At 39.5% G+C, this 14,543-nt stretch overlaps 1 protein-coding gene across 1 annotated transcript in view; it reads right to left on the bottom strand.

Annotated features, from left to right (window-relative positions):
• LOC115652776 (olfactory receptor 10A4-like) overlaps positions 1-12,684 on the bottom strand; it is a 15,983-nt gene extending 3,299 nt beyond the window's left edge. Inside the window, exon 1 of the mRNA XM_030565218.1 lies at positions 9,403-12,684. Coding sequence (XP_030421078.1) covers positions 9,446-10,435 — 990 coding nt within the window. The 5' untranslated portion in view covers positions 10,436-12,684 and the 3' untranslated portion in view covers positions 9,403-9,445. The remainder of the gene's footprint in view (positions 1-9,402) is intronic.
• Positions 12,685-14,543: the final 1,859 nt, after the last annotated feature.

The following is a 14,543-nucleotide window of genomic DNA, read 5'->3' as shown; positions in this document are numbered from 1 at the left end:
GAAAGATGTGCACAAATTAGAGAAAGCACAGAGGAGAGCAACAAAAATAAGAGGCTTAGAAATCATGTCCTATGAGGAAAGGTTGAAAGAATTGGGCATATTTAGTCTAAAGAAGAGAGGCTGAAGGGGGACATGATAGTCTTCAAATAGGCAAAAGGTTGTTTTAAAGATGAAAGTGATCAAATGTTCTCCGTGTCCTTCGAGAGTGGGACAAGAAGGCATCAATTTAGTTTGAAGCAAAGGAGATCCATGTTACGTATTAGGAAAAACTTTTGTTACTCTGGATAGTTAAGCACTGGAACAGGTTATCCAGAGAGGTTGTGGAATCCCCATCATTGCAGATTTTTCAGAATATGGACAAACATTTGTCAGGGATGATTCTGCCTCATTGTGGTGGGAAGGACTAGATGGCCTCTGAAGGTCCCTTCCAGCCCTACATTTCTATGATGTTTTCATTCTAAGTCAATAGGAATTTTTCCTTTGATTTCAATAGTGTTGGGATTTCTCCCTATCTATTTAGTAGCAGTAGCAATGCTTAGTTCTCTTATCCTTCTCCAGCCATTATTAATTATTATTACTATTATTACTTCACTTCTCATAATTAGGGTATTAGCTACGAATAAACTATACCACCTAGTTAAGAAATTGCTCCATTTATTACTGTAAAGAGTTTCTCTGGTATGTACCTTATTGTTTTAGGTATTGTCTCACCCTAGACTTTAAACAATTAAACCAATATCACCCCAGGCCTGAAAGAGTCAAATAGAAATTAGAACCCACGCAGTTATCCCAGTATGCATCTGTATAGCCTCATAAGAAGCTTATTTGCCTGTGGCAGTGTGGCTATAGCATTGGCCAGAGACGCAGACATTTGGGTTCTAATCTCTGCTTTACCACTGGCTTCCTTCCTTGGGACCAGTCTCTTTGACTTAGCTTCTGCATCTGTAAAACAGGTATCATAATAATGACATCCTTTGTAAAGCACTTTAAGATCTATGGGTAGGCTTGAAAAGGTTCATTTTCTGTTGGCAAACATCAATTTCACTGCACACATGCAAACCAGTGAAAAATATTTCCATTGATATTTACAGATAGACAAAGTAAGAAAAAAAGCTGCTTGAGAACTTGTTAGAGTTTGATTTCAGGATATTTACTATATCTATTTTGACATGTGATGTTGACAATTTGTATTTTCTCTGTTATAATATTTTAAGTTTTTTGAATCTGTCTATCTGACCCCCCTGCTCTCTGATCCTCCCATAATTTCCCACAAATGTGAAAATCTAAATTGAGAAAATAAAAAAAAATGCTCAAAATAAACATCAGTATTTTCCATCAAAATTATTTTAAAAATAAAGAACTAGAGCCTATTTTTGGGTAACAGCTAGGTGGAATCGATATCTTTATTATATTCCACTATCAATTTAGCAATAGAAACCTTGGGGATTCTCCCTCAGTAACCTTTCTCTGTAGTACGGTGGCCATGTAGAACACCCTTAAATACAAGTTTCCCATTTTCTGTTGATGTTGTTAAGAGCAATTTGCCAAAGGTCATACAACAAGTTTCTAAAAGAGCATGGAATGAAACTCATTAGCCACATAGTCTTTTTTTTTTTCATTAAAGTGGACCATATTGAGTGTGCGGAAAGCCAAACACCTCACCTGGGCATGGCAACACACTGATTTAGAAAAATGAGTGAAGTGAATTTGAAAATGGGGTATAGCTTTGGAATAACGCATGATCAACTTTCTTTTACCTTGCTTTCTACTTGCACAGTGAGTCTGAGTGTGCTAATGAGGAGAGGAAGCATCTCAAGGACTCAGGAGAACTACATAGTGATTTATTCTCCTCCTCATTAATCCAACCTTGCGTGTGTGATTCCATTAATTTAAATGGAGTTATTCCTGATTTAAATCAGGGTCTCTTAAAGCAGAATGTGACACAGAGATTATCTAATTACACCAACTGATGTTATAGCCTGTGATTTTCAAAGCTGCCTAGGAGATTTAGAGAAACAGTACGAGCGGTGTATCCAAATCCTCTAGTCCTTTTTGAAAACTCCATCCTCATTGATTTGATGAAAGTTTGCAAAAATGAAAATAAAGGTAAAAGACTAGTGGGGCAAGTAGTCATAAGAGATGGCTAATGGACTAACTTCTTTACCACAAGGAGACACAGACATATAAATTAAGCCAGTTTATTGCATGTAAATGGGTACTATCAGGGACGGTACAATTAGAACACTCGTGTCATAAACAGATAGTTAAGGGTTAATGTCTCTTTTACCTGTAAAGGGTTAACAAGCTCAGTGAACCTGGCTGACACCTGACCAAAGGACCAATCGGAGGACAAGATACTTTCAAATCTTGGTGGAGGGAAGTCTTTGTTTCTGCTGTTTGTTTTGTTCTTTGCTCTCTCTTGGGACTAAGAGGAGGCAGACGTGCAACCAGGTTTCTCCAATCTTTCTGAAATAGTCTCTCATATTCAAAGTAGTAAGTACTAGCTAGAAGGCGGCTTAGTCTTTATGTTTGTTTTCTTTATTTGCAAATGTGTATTTTGCTGGAAGGATATTTTACCTCTGTTTGCTGTAACTTGTAACTTAGGCTAGGGGGGATGGAGTCCCTCTAGTCTTTATAAGCTGAAGATCCTGTAAACATTTTCCATCTTGATTTTACAGAGATAATTTTTATTTTTTCTTTCTTTAATTAAAAGCTTTCTTTTTTAAGAATCTGATTGATTTTTTTCCTTGTGTAAGACACAAGGGAATTGGGTCTGAACTCACCAGGGATTGGTAGGGGGAAAGGACGAGGGGGAAAGGTTAATTCCTTTCTGTTTTAGGATCCAAGGAGTTTGGATCAGTGTATCACCTAGAGAGGGGGAAGGAGGGGGAATGGTTTATTTTTCTCTGTTTTAAGACCCAAGGGGTTTGGGTCTTGGGTTCCCCAGGGAAGGTATTTGGGGGACAGGAAGTGTACCAAAACACTATATTTTTGGTTGGTGGCAGCACTATCAGATCTAATCTAGGAATTAAATTTAGAGGGGTACATGGAGGTCCCCACTTTCTGGATGCTAAAGTTCAAAGTGGGAATAATACCTTGACAACTTGATAAGTCTAGGATACAATAATCATGGGGGCCATATAAGTAAATTGATACTGCAGTAACTGTCATACTGAATAGATAGATAGATAGATAGATAGATAGATAGATAGATAGATAGATAGATAGATAGATAGATAGATAATGTCTTTAGAGAACCACAGTGCTGCGAGTGGAATCATACTCTTAGGGTTTTCTGAGTTTCATGACCTCCATCTTTTGCTCTTCATAGTGTTGTTATCTCTCTCTATCCTCACCTTGATGGGGAACACCCTGACTGTTGTGATAACAAATGCCAACGGCAACCTTCACACTCTCATGTATTTCTTCCTCACTCAGTTGCCCTGCTTGGAGATCTGCTAAATGTCAGTCATCATCCCAAAGGTGCTGGAGAACGTGCTGGTGGAAAATATGGGCATTTCCTTTATGGGATGTACCATGCAGATGTTCTTCTTTCTTTTTTGGGGGGGTTGCAGAGTGTTTCCTCCGGCAGCAATGGCATTTGACCAGTACATGGCGATATGTAACTCCTTGTGCTATACGGCCATTATGAGAAGGAGTGTTTTCTGGAAACTGGTAGTGTGATTGTATGTGCAGGGGACCGTAGTGTGTCTAGTGCACACCATCATTATATTCAGCTCTTCATTCTGTGTCCTACTCATCAACCACTTCTTCTGTGAGATCCAGCTGCTCCTAGAGCTGCTTTGTGGAGACACTTTCTTGAATGAGGTTCAGGTACTTGTGACTGATGATCATTTTATCTACATCCTGTCCAACATCCTCAAAATGCCATCAGCTGAGGGTCAGCTTAAAACTTTCTCTACCTGCTCCTCACACCTGGTGGTGGTGACTCTATTCTACAGCTCAGCATGCTTCATGTACTTACGACCCAAGTCCACCTACTCTCCACCTGTTGACAAACTGTTCTCCCTGCCCTATACCACTGTGACTCCATTTTTGAACCCTGTGATCTATAGCTTGAGGAATGAGGAGGTGAAAGGAGCCATAAAGAAAGTGTGGAGGAAAATGCTTTATGCAAGTATATCAAGCAGAGCTAGTCAAAATTTTCAGTATGCTTATATTTTGATGGCATTTTTATTGTAAATTATATAATCAATAAAATACATTTCAAAGAATTTTCATAAAAATATTTTGGGTTTGGATCAACTACAGAGCTGATCATTTCCCCCTAGTGAAAGCAAAGATTAATCAAGACTTTTAACTTCTAACACTTTTTCATAATTTTGATAAATCTTTAATTTAAACAAAATCCAGTGAATTCTTGTTCTGCTTTTTTCTTGTTCTTTTTTAACAGTTTTAATGTAAAAAAAGATAATCAACTGTTTTACAAACCAGCTTGGTAATTAGATTATGTTTATTGAGTTCTCAATGGAGTTACTCCTGATTTGAAACGGACCCGATGGCTTCAACAAAACTGCTCCTGGTTTACACTGGTGTGAATGAGAGGAGAATTTGGCCTGAATTTTCATGTCCTTACCTGGATTTTATTATATTAATTGGGAAAATAAATATAAAGTTCTGTTGTATTTTATTATGTTAAATGGGAAAATATAAAGTTTGGCTGGAGGCCATTGTATAGACTTGATTAAAGATCCCAGGAAGAAGTTGATTAATGACTTGGAGTGCCTTATATGGTTAGTGCTATAGTACAGTAAAGTACTAAAGGCTAGACTCTGTACTCAGAGGAACAGGCATCATTCCAGAGTCATTCCATTAAAACTAATGGTGTTACTCTGATTTACAATTGTGTAACTGAAAGGAGAATCTGTCCCAGTGGAGCTATACTAGATTTACACCTGCATAGTTGAGATTATCATCATCATCATCATCATGATTATTGCTGTAACTATTTTGTATCTGCTTTGTTTTGCTCATTTTTGTGGTATATTTAAATAATAAAATACACATTAGTAAAAATGTTAAAATATGTATTATTTTCTTTACACCACTATTACATTTTTAAAAAGTTTGTTATCTCAGATATTAGCAATGGATTTTCTTTGTTTTAGAAAGAGTTGCGGACTGGATTGATCATGACCCAGAAAGACAGGGAAAACTCAAGAGTGGGTCAAAATTCTTAGTATTTCAAAATATTGTTTTTTTCAAAAAATTACAAATTGAAATTAAAAAAGAAAGAAAATATTTGGATCCATCTTTTCTCCTCTGCCACCTGCCCCACCTATTTTAGTAAAGTGATATTATGACCAGGATAATAAAAGGTGTATTTATTTCATTCACTGGAGAGAGCAATGGTGCACTAACACAGGTGTATATACACAATCAGATCAGTTACATAATTAAGAAGTGGCATCGTTAGCTGATAGCAATAGTAGGTTGTTATCCTGCATGTGGAGTAGCCGGTAGAAAGGGAATAATCATCCTTAGCCAGTATGTTACATTAATAGTGAGAGGGAGTTGGGTGCCTAACTACAGACTAAGCGTATGAAAATCTCCTCATCAGTAAAAACAAAAACACACCATATGATCACTCCATACCTGTCCTCTCAGGCCTCAACCTCAAAGGAAACCTGCCCAATACATTCAAAAGATGAGTCTGGGAGCTTAAATTCATACTTTCCAGCACACTAAAAATCATGATCTTAATAAAGACACTGGATTTATAACTTATTACTACAACCTGTAACCCACAACCCTTGCCTCCCTCTTTATTTTATTTTTTTTTATTTTTTTTGTCCTATGACTGCAGGGCAAAAAATCAATGAAGGAAAATATTAGATCTTCAAAAACATGGAAATACATTTTTATAAGAAATGTAGTAAATTTGTTTTGCTTTGCTTTGGTCAGTTAATAGAATTGTTGACGTTTTTCAAAATTTGAAATTTTGACCAATAAAAAAGATTTGAAAAAAAAATTTTTTTTTGCATTTTTTCACCAATTCCGGCGGAGGGGGAGGTGAGATGAATACAGATATAGGAAAACAAATAATTTTTTAAAATTCCTGTTTCCCAGTCCAGTTTCACAATTTTTTCTCCCCACTAACACAGATGATTATTATTATTCCCTAAAGTAGTCCGATTGACTTCTGAGTTATCAATAAACACTTGTTTTTTGCTCTCTTATGAGTACAAGGCAAAAGAAAGTCCATTAAAACTTGATGGGACAGAATCTGCTGATGAGTCAAGTTGGTCAGAAAATGGATGAGAAACAAAAAAAAATCATGAAAGTTTGCTGAAATCAGTTGCACACAAACAAAATGGGAAATGACTGCCTAGGAAGGAGTACTGCAGAAAGGAATCTGGAGGTCATAGTGGATCACAAGCTAAATATTAGTCAACAGTATAACACTGTTGCAAAAAAAGTAAACATCATTCAGGGATGTACTATCAGGAGTGTGGTAAGGAAGACAAGAGAAGTAATTCTTCTGCTCTACTCCGCGTTGATTAGACCTCACCTGGAGTATTGTGTCCAGTTCTGGGCCTCACATTTCAGGAAAGATGTGGAGAATTTGGAGAAAGTCCAGAGAAGAGCAACAAAAATGATTAAAGGTCTGGAAAACATGTCCTGTGAGGGAAGATTGAAAAAATTGGATTTGTTTAGTTTGGAGAAGAGAGGACTGAGAGGGGACATGATAACAGTTTCCAAGTACATAAAAGGATGTTACAAGGAGGAGGGAGAAAAATTGTTCTTCTTAACCTCTGAGGATAGGACAAGAAGCAATGGGCTTAAATTGCAGCAAGGTATAAGTTGGACATTAGGAAACACTTCCTAACTGTCAGAGTGGTTAAGCACTGGAATAAATTGCCTAGGGAGGTTGTGGAATCTCCATCATTGGAAATTTTTAAGAGCAGGTTAGACAAATGCCTGTCAGGGATGGTCTAGATAATACTTAGTCCTGTCATGAGTGCAGGGGACTGGACTAGATGATCTCTCGAAGTCCTTTCCATTCCTATGATTCTATGAACAACAACAACAGTTCCTACATTCTGGGGGTGTTATCAAGTGTGCATAAGGGAGTTAGGAGCATTGACTTTTAATGGGACTTATATTCCTAATTCTCAGATGTTTTGGAAATTCTTTCCCTTCCTCTCTGACTTTTGTAATTATACCTTTACCCCGATATAATGTGACTTGATCAAACACAAATTCGGATATAACACAGTAAAGCAGTGCTCCAGGGGCGTGGGGCTGGGCACTCCAGCTAATCAAAGCAAGTTCAATATAATGCGGTTTCACTCATAACGCAGTAAGATTTTTTGTCTCCCAAGGACTGCATTATATCATGGTAGAGGCGTAAAATGATTGGAAAAGCTCTATGCAGCATTAATATTTTATTTTTACAGGGAAAAAATCATCTTTCTTATCTAATCTATCTGTCTATCTATCTATCTCCACACTAGAGATGTGAAAAAAATTGAGGTTTCAAAATTTGGTTTCAGGCTGCGATTTTCAAAATTTCCCATTAAAAGTTTAGTCAATACATTTTTGTCAATGTTTCAATTTCAATTAATCTGAATTTTCCAGTGAAAGAAACTTTCATCAAAAAAGTCCTGACTAGCTTTAGCCTATACTTATCTGTCAATCTTGAATTGTATTTAAGGGCTGCATGAGATGATGTAAGGTTTACAAACATGTGTATCCCCATTCATGTATTGTCAAAAGGATTACTTGCATGAATTAAGTTACTCATGGACACCAGTTTGTAAGCTCCAATCATGAAAGATAACTTTTTGAAGCTCCATCAACTATGTCATACCAGGTATTTAACTGCTTAATGGAGCTTTAGAATGACTAAGGATGAGAATATTAAAGTTACTGCACATGCCAGGCAGGCTCTCTCAGCCTCTTCTTTAGACACAGCCAGAACTATAAAGAATAATATTTTTTTTCTAGAGGTAACAGGGAAAAATTCTCAGTAAAATGAATGAGAGGGATTTACCTTTTTCTGGATCAAAGACACAATGGGAGCAAGGCCTATTAGTCCACCATTCCAGTAAGACATATCCTTCTGCCCTACACACTCTGGCCTCCTCCCTGCTTTTACATATTTTGGAAAACACTTGGATGTCTTTAGAAGAAGAACTTTCCCCACTTGCCTATATACTTGTAGCCATTCATCTCTAGCTGAGTGACAGAGCAGAGGGAATCAGTTACATTGTTGCTCAACCATTTTCCAAAGGGCATTGTTAAGGGCAAACTGACTTAGCATGCTACCAAGGGAGCTGGTCTCATCAGCTGCATCTGAGCAGCAGCAGAAACAGTTCTAGGAACTGTAAATCTACCCTGCACTAGCCTGCTGCACACTAAGTGTCTGAGCGGAACCTTCTGGAGTGCACTAAAAGTTCCCTAGTGTGCTTTAATTTATGCCTGTTTCAAAGCAGGGTGAAAGAGTGAATGAAAATGTACCATAAAAGAGTTTGCCAGATTCATTCAACAACCTCCCCTTAAAAAGGAAAAGGGGAGTGGGGAGCAAAGGAGGAGAGAAAAAAAGAAGAAGAGAACAAAGGAAAAGAGAGAATAATGGAATAAATAGAAAGAGGAGAAAAAGAGAGAAATAAAAAAAAAGAGAGAGAAAAGGCAAAAAGGTCAGAAGGTAGAGAAAAAAAGAATTGTCATAGTTCTCTGAAAGTACCAGCTCCAGGTGTTAGGGCTTGAGCCTTCACCTTTCTGGGGTGGACTCCTGTGATTCTTCCATTCCCAGATTGGGTCCCAGGATTCAGCACCCTGTGTATCAATCAGTATCCCTCAGCAGGTCTGACTGAACTCAGTACCAGCACATCCCCTCAGGAAGCTGTGACCAGAGGTAAATACAGTGACCCAAAGCAGCCTTCTTAAAACAAAGTATTCTTTGACCTGAACAGTAGGAGCACAGCATAGCAAGTGAAAATTATTAAGACAACAAAAGGCCTACATACTTGTTTATCATACCCAAAGCCACCAGGCAGGCTAAACTTCCTCAAGGAACATTGAACCTCTGGAGGGGCAGTTTCTCCACCCAAACCCTCTCACCAAACTAGCCTTTCCCTTATTCAGAGAGTATGTCTCTTTAAATCCTCCTCAGTCTTTTGATCTCCCTCCCTTCGTTGGGGGAGGGATTCAGTCCTGGGAAAACTGTTCTGGTAGACCCACCACAGGTGGAGGAAGCATATCACAGTTAATTGTCCTTGGTGTTTGCTGAGGAGCTTTCAACTGGGCTGTCATCCATCTTCCTGCGTAGTTTCCTGATCACCCAACTATTGAATTAACCCAATACACAAATACAAAATCACCTTTACAATATTCAGACAAACATACAGATCATATGGTATTTTCATGAAATACTACAGGCAGCTCCAAATCCATCACAAGAATAGGTTTTCATTTTTTTTTACAAGTTTCTAATAAATATTTTTCTGGCCATCACCCTTCTTAAGGCTTTCTTCACCTCTTTATTCCTCAGGCTATAGATCAAAGGGTTCAGCACTGGGCACACCACTGTGTAGAACAGGGAAAGCAGTTTGTCAGTGTCACGTGAATACGTAGATTTGGGTCTCAGATACGTCACGATGCCAGTTCCATAAAACAAAGTGACCACAATGAGGTGGGAGGAGCAGGTGGAGAAAGTTTTGCTCCTGCCTGCAGCTGATGGTATCTTGAAGATAGTGTAGAGGATGCGGACATAGGACACAAGGATGAGTAGGAAGGGGACCATGATGAAGATGACAGTGATGGTGTAAACAGCTACTTCATTCTTGTAAGTATCTGCACAGGCCAGCTTCAGCAGCGGGGGCAGGTCACAGAAGAAGTGGTTGATCTTATTGGGCCCACAGTAGGGCAGAGTGAATATGAAAGTTGTCTGTCCTAATGCCACCAGTACCCCAATGAGCCAGGATACAGCTAAGAGCTGGAGACACACACCTCTGCTCATCATGGTCGTATAACGCAGAGGGTGACATATGGCCACATAACGGTCATATGCCAAGGCGGCCAGTAGGCAACACTCCATGATTCCCAGAAAGGAAAAGAAATACATCTGTGTGGCACAGCCTAGGAATGAGATGCTCTTATCCTCGGAGAGGAAGTTCTCCAGCATCTTGGGGATGGTCGATGAAGTGTAACCAATTTCCAGAAAGGACAAGTTCCGGAGGAAGAAATACATGGGGGAGCATAGGGCAGGGTCCAGCACTGTGATTGTGATGATGACAATGTTGCCCATCAAGGTGATGAGGTACAAAACCAGCACTAAGAAGAAAAGAGAGACCCGCACCTCCAAGAATTCAGAGAAAGATATGAAGAGGAACTGTGTCACAACTGTGTGGTTCTCATTAGCCATGTCACCCTGTAGTTTTCCAACTGCAGAGATAATAAGATCATTCATTCACTGGTTTATCTAGGAGAATCCTGCAATATATACATGCATAATACTTGACAAACATTTTCAATAGTGGCCGCTGATTCTAGGTGCTCCCATTTTTGGACGCCCAATGTAAGACCCCAGGTAGTTGATGTTCAGTGGGATTAAAAACCCCAACTCCTATTGACTGGAGTTAGAAAATCAGACTCAAGGCATGAGATTCACGAAGGGACAAACACCTAATTGCCAGTTTAGGTGCCAAAATCCCAGAATCAGACCCAGCTGGAATTCACAACCCCCCAGCACACTCAGCTGCTCCTGAACCCCATAGGCATTTGAACTTGCTAGGCACTTATATTTTTGCAGCAGTAACAGCTCCCTAGGCACCTGTGTTTCTTCCTCTGAGCATGCACACTGCTGCCTCCCTCTAGGTGTCTGGACACTTGAGCCCCAGAGCTATGCATGAATCAGGGAATGGCAAGCGTTCCTCCGCCTAGCTTGCCTGTGAGGCCAGATCTGTAAGCGTACTTGGAGCTCACATAACTCTACAAGAAACAGCTGGGCTGGGAGGAGGAAGAAGACCTCCCTCATAGCTCTCAGCCCAGTGGTTAAGGTGCTCTCCTGGGTTATGGGAGACCCCCTGGTTATTTATTTAACCAGATTCAACAGCTGGAACAGCTTCAACAGGGGAAATTGGGGATATCCCATAGTCCAGGGGTAAGGGCACTCAGCTGAGGCAGCAGATCCCTATTCAAAATCCCTTCTCCTCCTGAGTTGGAGGGGTAACTTGAACCAGGGGTCTCCTCAGTGCAATTTCTAATGAAAGAGGGGCCATGGCTCAAGAAATTAGGTGCTGGGGGTCAATCAATTTTTTTACATTCATAACCAATTCAGCAAACCTAGAGGTGCTGGGGCTTTGAACTGTCAAGCCTAGAGGTGCAGGGGCTCAGCACAAATTAGGCACTGGGTCTCCTGCATCTGTGGTGAGTATCCTAACTACTGGGCTAATAGCTATGAACAAGACCCTCCTCCTGCAAAAATGGGGTTGGCCCCTGACTGCAAGAGAGGGCTCACAGCTGAGACTCCCAAGCAGACATAGGTGCCTCCCTGCAGCCCAAATGTAAGTGCTCAACACTGTGAGGGGTGGGGCTTAGGGAACCACCCCTCTCCTTGGCATCTCTCATTGGCTAGCTTAGGCAAGCAGACACATAGCAGGCCTGCTTTTGTGAATCTCATTCTTAGGGGCCTATCTCTCTCCACTCATTGCATGGGGTGCCTGGGTGCCAAAACCAAGCTTTTGGAATCCCAGTGGTCTCCTAGGTGCCTGAGACCCTCAGCGAATCGAGCCCAAGGTGTCCCAAATTCAGCACCCAAAACCTGAGGCACTTAAAATCAGTGCCTAGTGCTGAGAATGTCAGTCTGGATCTCTCTGTCCTATAACATGAGGGGAGCATTCCTCTGTCTAACACAGTTTCTAGCAGGTGATGAGGATATTTTTCAGGCATAGAAATAGCTGAAATTCAATGGGAATTGGGTACATAACATCCTTAGGTTCCTTTGAAAAGCTATACATTATAATTCTTAATATTATTCCTTAAAGTAATGCAGTGCCATGGGGAGAGGAATAACACTCAGGGAAGCTGATGCCACGCTCTCATATACCCTGAGCAGTCATTTACACCAATGCAAGGTGAGTGCAAAATGACTTCATCCCAGTATTATCGACTCATTCCACTAGCTGGAGTGTTTTCATACTCAGTCGGTACTCACATTGCCCTCATGTAAATGACAACACAAAGGCGCAAGACAGTGGAGCCGTGGGATCAAGGTAAAGAAATGCACTGATGTGCCTGGGTAAAAATCAATAACATAGGGAAAACAATTACATTTTTAAAAAAATTCTAAGATAATCGTTTTAAAAATGTACTAGTAGCTGAGAGATTAGCGTGTTTGATAACTCTGAAGAAACCATGCCTTGATGGCTAAGAGTATTTAAGTAATTTTATGTCTCTGTTGAGACAGGTTCCTTTGTGCATTGAATCTTTGCAACGTAAAAGACTCATAGAAGAGACAATAAAATTATTTGGGGTGGGAGTTTCTAACCAAGATAGAGAATGTACAGCTGCATTTTCAATGATGCTAACGTTTTAGTGGAAAGCACCTGTTTCAAAAAATAGAAACCACAAACCTGAAAATTTTTGGCCAAAAACATTTAAGTTTTTAGCCAAAAATATTTCAGTTTTCAGCCAAAATTTTTCAGTTGCCCAAAGTTGAAAAAAAAAATCTGTTTTCTTGTTTTCAGGGGTTTGGGGTGGGAAAAAAAAAGTAAAAAATGGCCACCAAATTTTTTAACAAAAACAAAAATATTTGTCTTTGTCATCAAATTTCTCTTCATCAAAACCAAACCCAAGCCATTTTCTGATCAGCTCTGCTCTGAATAATTTTGACCCAATTCTGCTTTCACATCATCTAAATCATGAAGGCATCAACTGATATCAGGGTGTCAGCTTCTGACCTCAAAAACAGCTTTGATGGCAATAAGACAAATTCTGATCACACTTACTCCAGTGTTCCTCCAAGCTAACTCCACAGAAATAAATGAAGTTGCTCCAGTCAAATTACAATGGTGTAAAATTGATGTAAGTGAGGGTAGAATCATACCTTGGATTTTCAAAGGAGCCTGAGGGAGTAACTCATCTAACTGTCATTAAATGACAATGATATTTAGGGGCCTTGACTAGAACTGGCGAAATAATTGATTTTTTGGTTTGGCCAAGACAAATTGGTTATTTCGCTCTCAATCTCTCCTACTGAGGTTATTCTGCTTTGGATAAAAAATTAAATGGACATTGGGCCCAAGAGAGAGAATGACTCTATAGTCTAGTGATCAAGGCACCCATCTGAATCAGTCACAGAGAAGATCTACATCTCCTGCCTCCTGGGTGAATGCCTTAATGACCAAGTTACTGAGTCATTCTGGGAATGGTGTGTGGATTTGTGCGTATGCTGAAAGAGTGATGTGTGCTGAGGTGAGGGGCTATATGTATTTGGGTTTATTGTGTGTGCTGGTTGTTGTGTGGGTGGTTTTGAAGTACTTTGGTACATGGGCCAAGTAATCCACCATCTATCCAGTCTCCCTCATACAACCAATGAAATTGTATCATGCAAAGTATCTGGAGAGTAAGGATGGTGATTGGTTGAGTTACCTCTAATAGTACAATAACCTATGATTCTTGGCATGGCATAGATACATGGATTGTTGTTGCAAAGGGTGTAACTTGTACAGTCAAAATGGTTGAGAAATTAAAAATTGGACTGTAACAGATCATGAATCCTACTGATTTTTGAATCTGGTGAGATTCTGAACAAAAGAAGTTCTCAACTATGCTCGTAGTTATTCATTTCAATTGACTCAAACCAAATATTTTGGGCATTTTGCATTTTGATCCACAGGGGAGAAAAAAACAATTGTTTAATTTTGTTCCAATTTGTAATGAAAAAAAAAAGTCAGCCTTCCCCATGGAATGGAAATAGCCAGTTTTGACCATTTTTACATATTATCACAATACATTGACCAGTAAAGAGATTTTAAAACATAGTCAGAACTAACATTGCAAAAATAAATCAATAAAATAAACAGCAAAGGCAAAAAATATTGAGGATCAAGTCCCCTATAAAATAATGATGAAACATCAAATGACACTCATCAAATGGTAAAACAGAAGATTTTGGAAATTGCCAGATTATTGCATCTGGAATTTTCAAAATGACCTTTGGGAGGTGCCCAACTCATATTCAAAGACATTTGGGTGCCTCTCCCATTTAGTCCCATTTACAAATGGGTTAGACTGATCCTATGCCCATGGATATCAATGAGAGTTAGTCACCAGATCTGCTTAGGTGCTTTGAAAATATCAGTAAGTGTCTATGTGCATCTTTAGGTACCTAAATACCTGTGATGACCTGGCCTTGAGGCATTTTTGAAAATTTTACCTTTAGTTTCTCGGTGCCTCAGTTTTCCATCTGTGAAATGTGGTTAAGACCAATTCCCTACCTCACTGAATGTTGTGACAAAGACTGTGTTAAAGGGCTTGTCTTCACTGCAACAGTTAGCTTGAGGTAGTCCACTCAG

Source organism: Gopherus evgoodei, chromosome 5, assembly GCF_007399415.2.
Source record: "Gopherus evgoodei ecotype Sinaloan lineage chromosome 5, rGopEvg1_v1.p, whole genome shotgun sequence".
Taxonomy (NCBI): Eukaryota; Metazoa; Chordata; order Testudines; family Testudinidae; genus Gopherus; species Gopherus evgoodei.
This window is presented reverse-complemented; position numbering and strand designations above follow the sequence as displayed.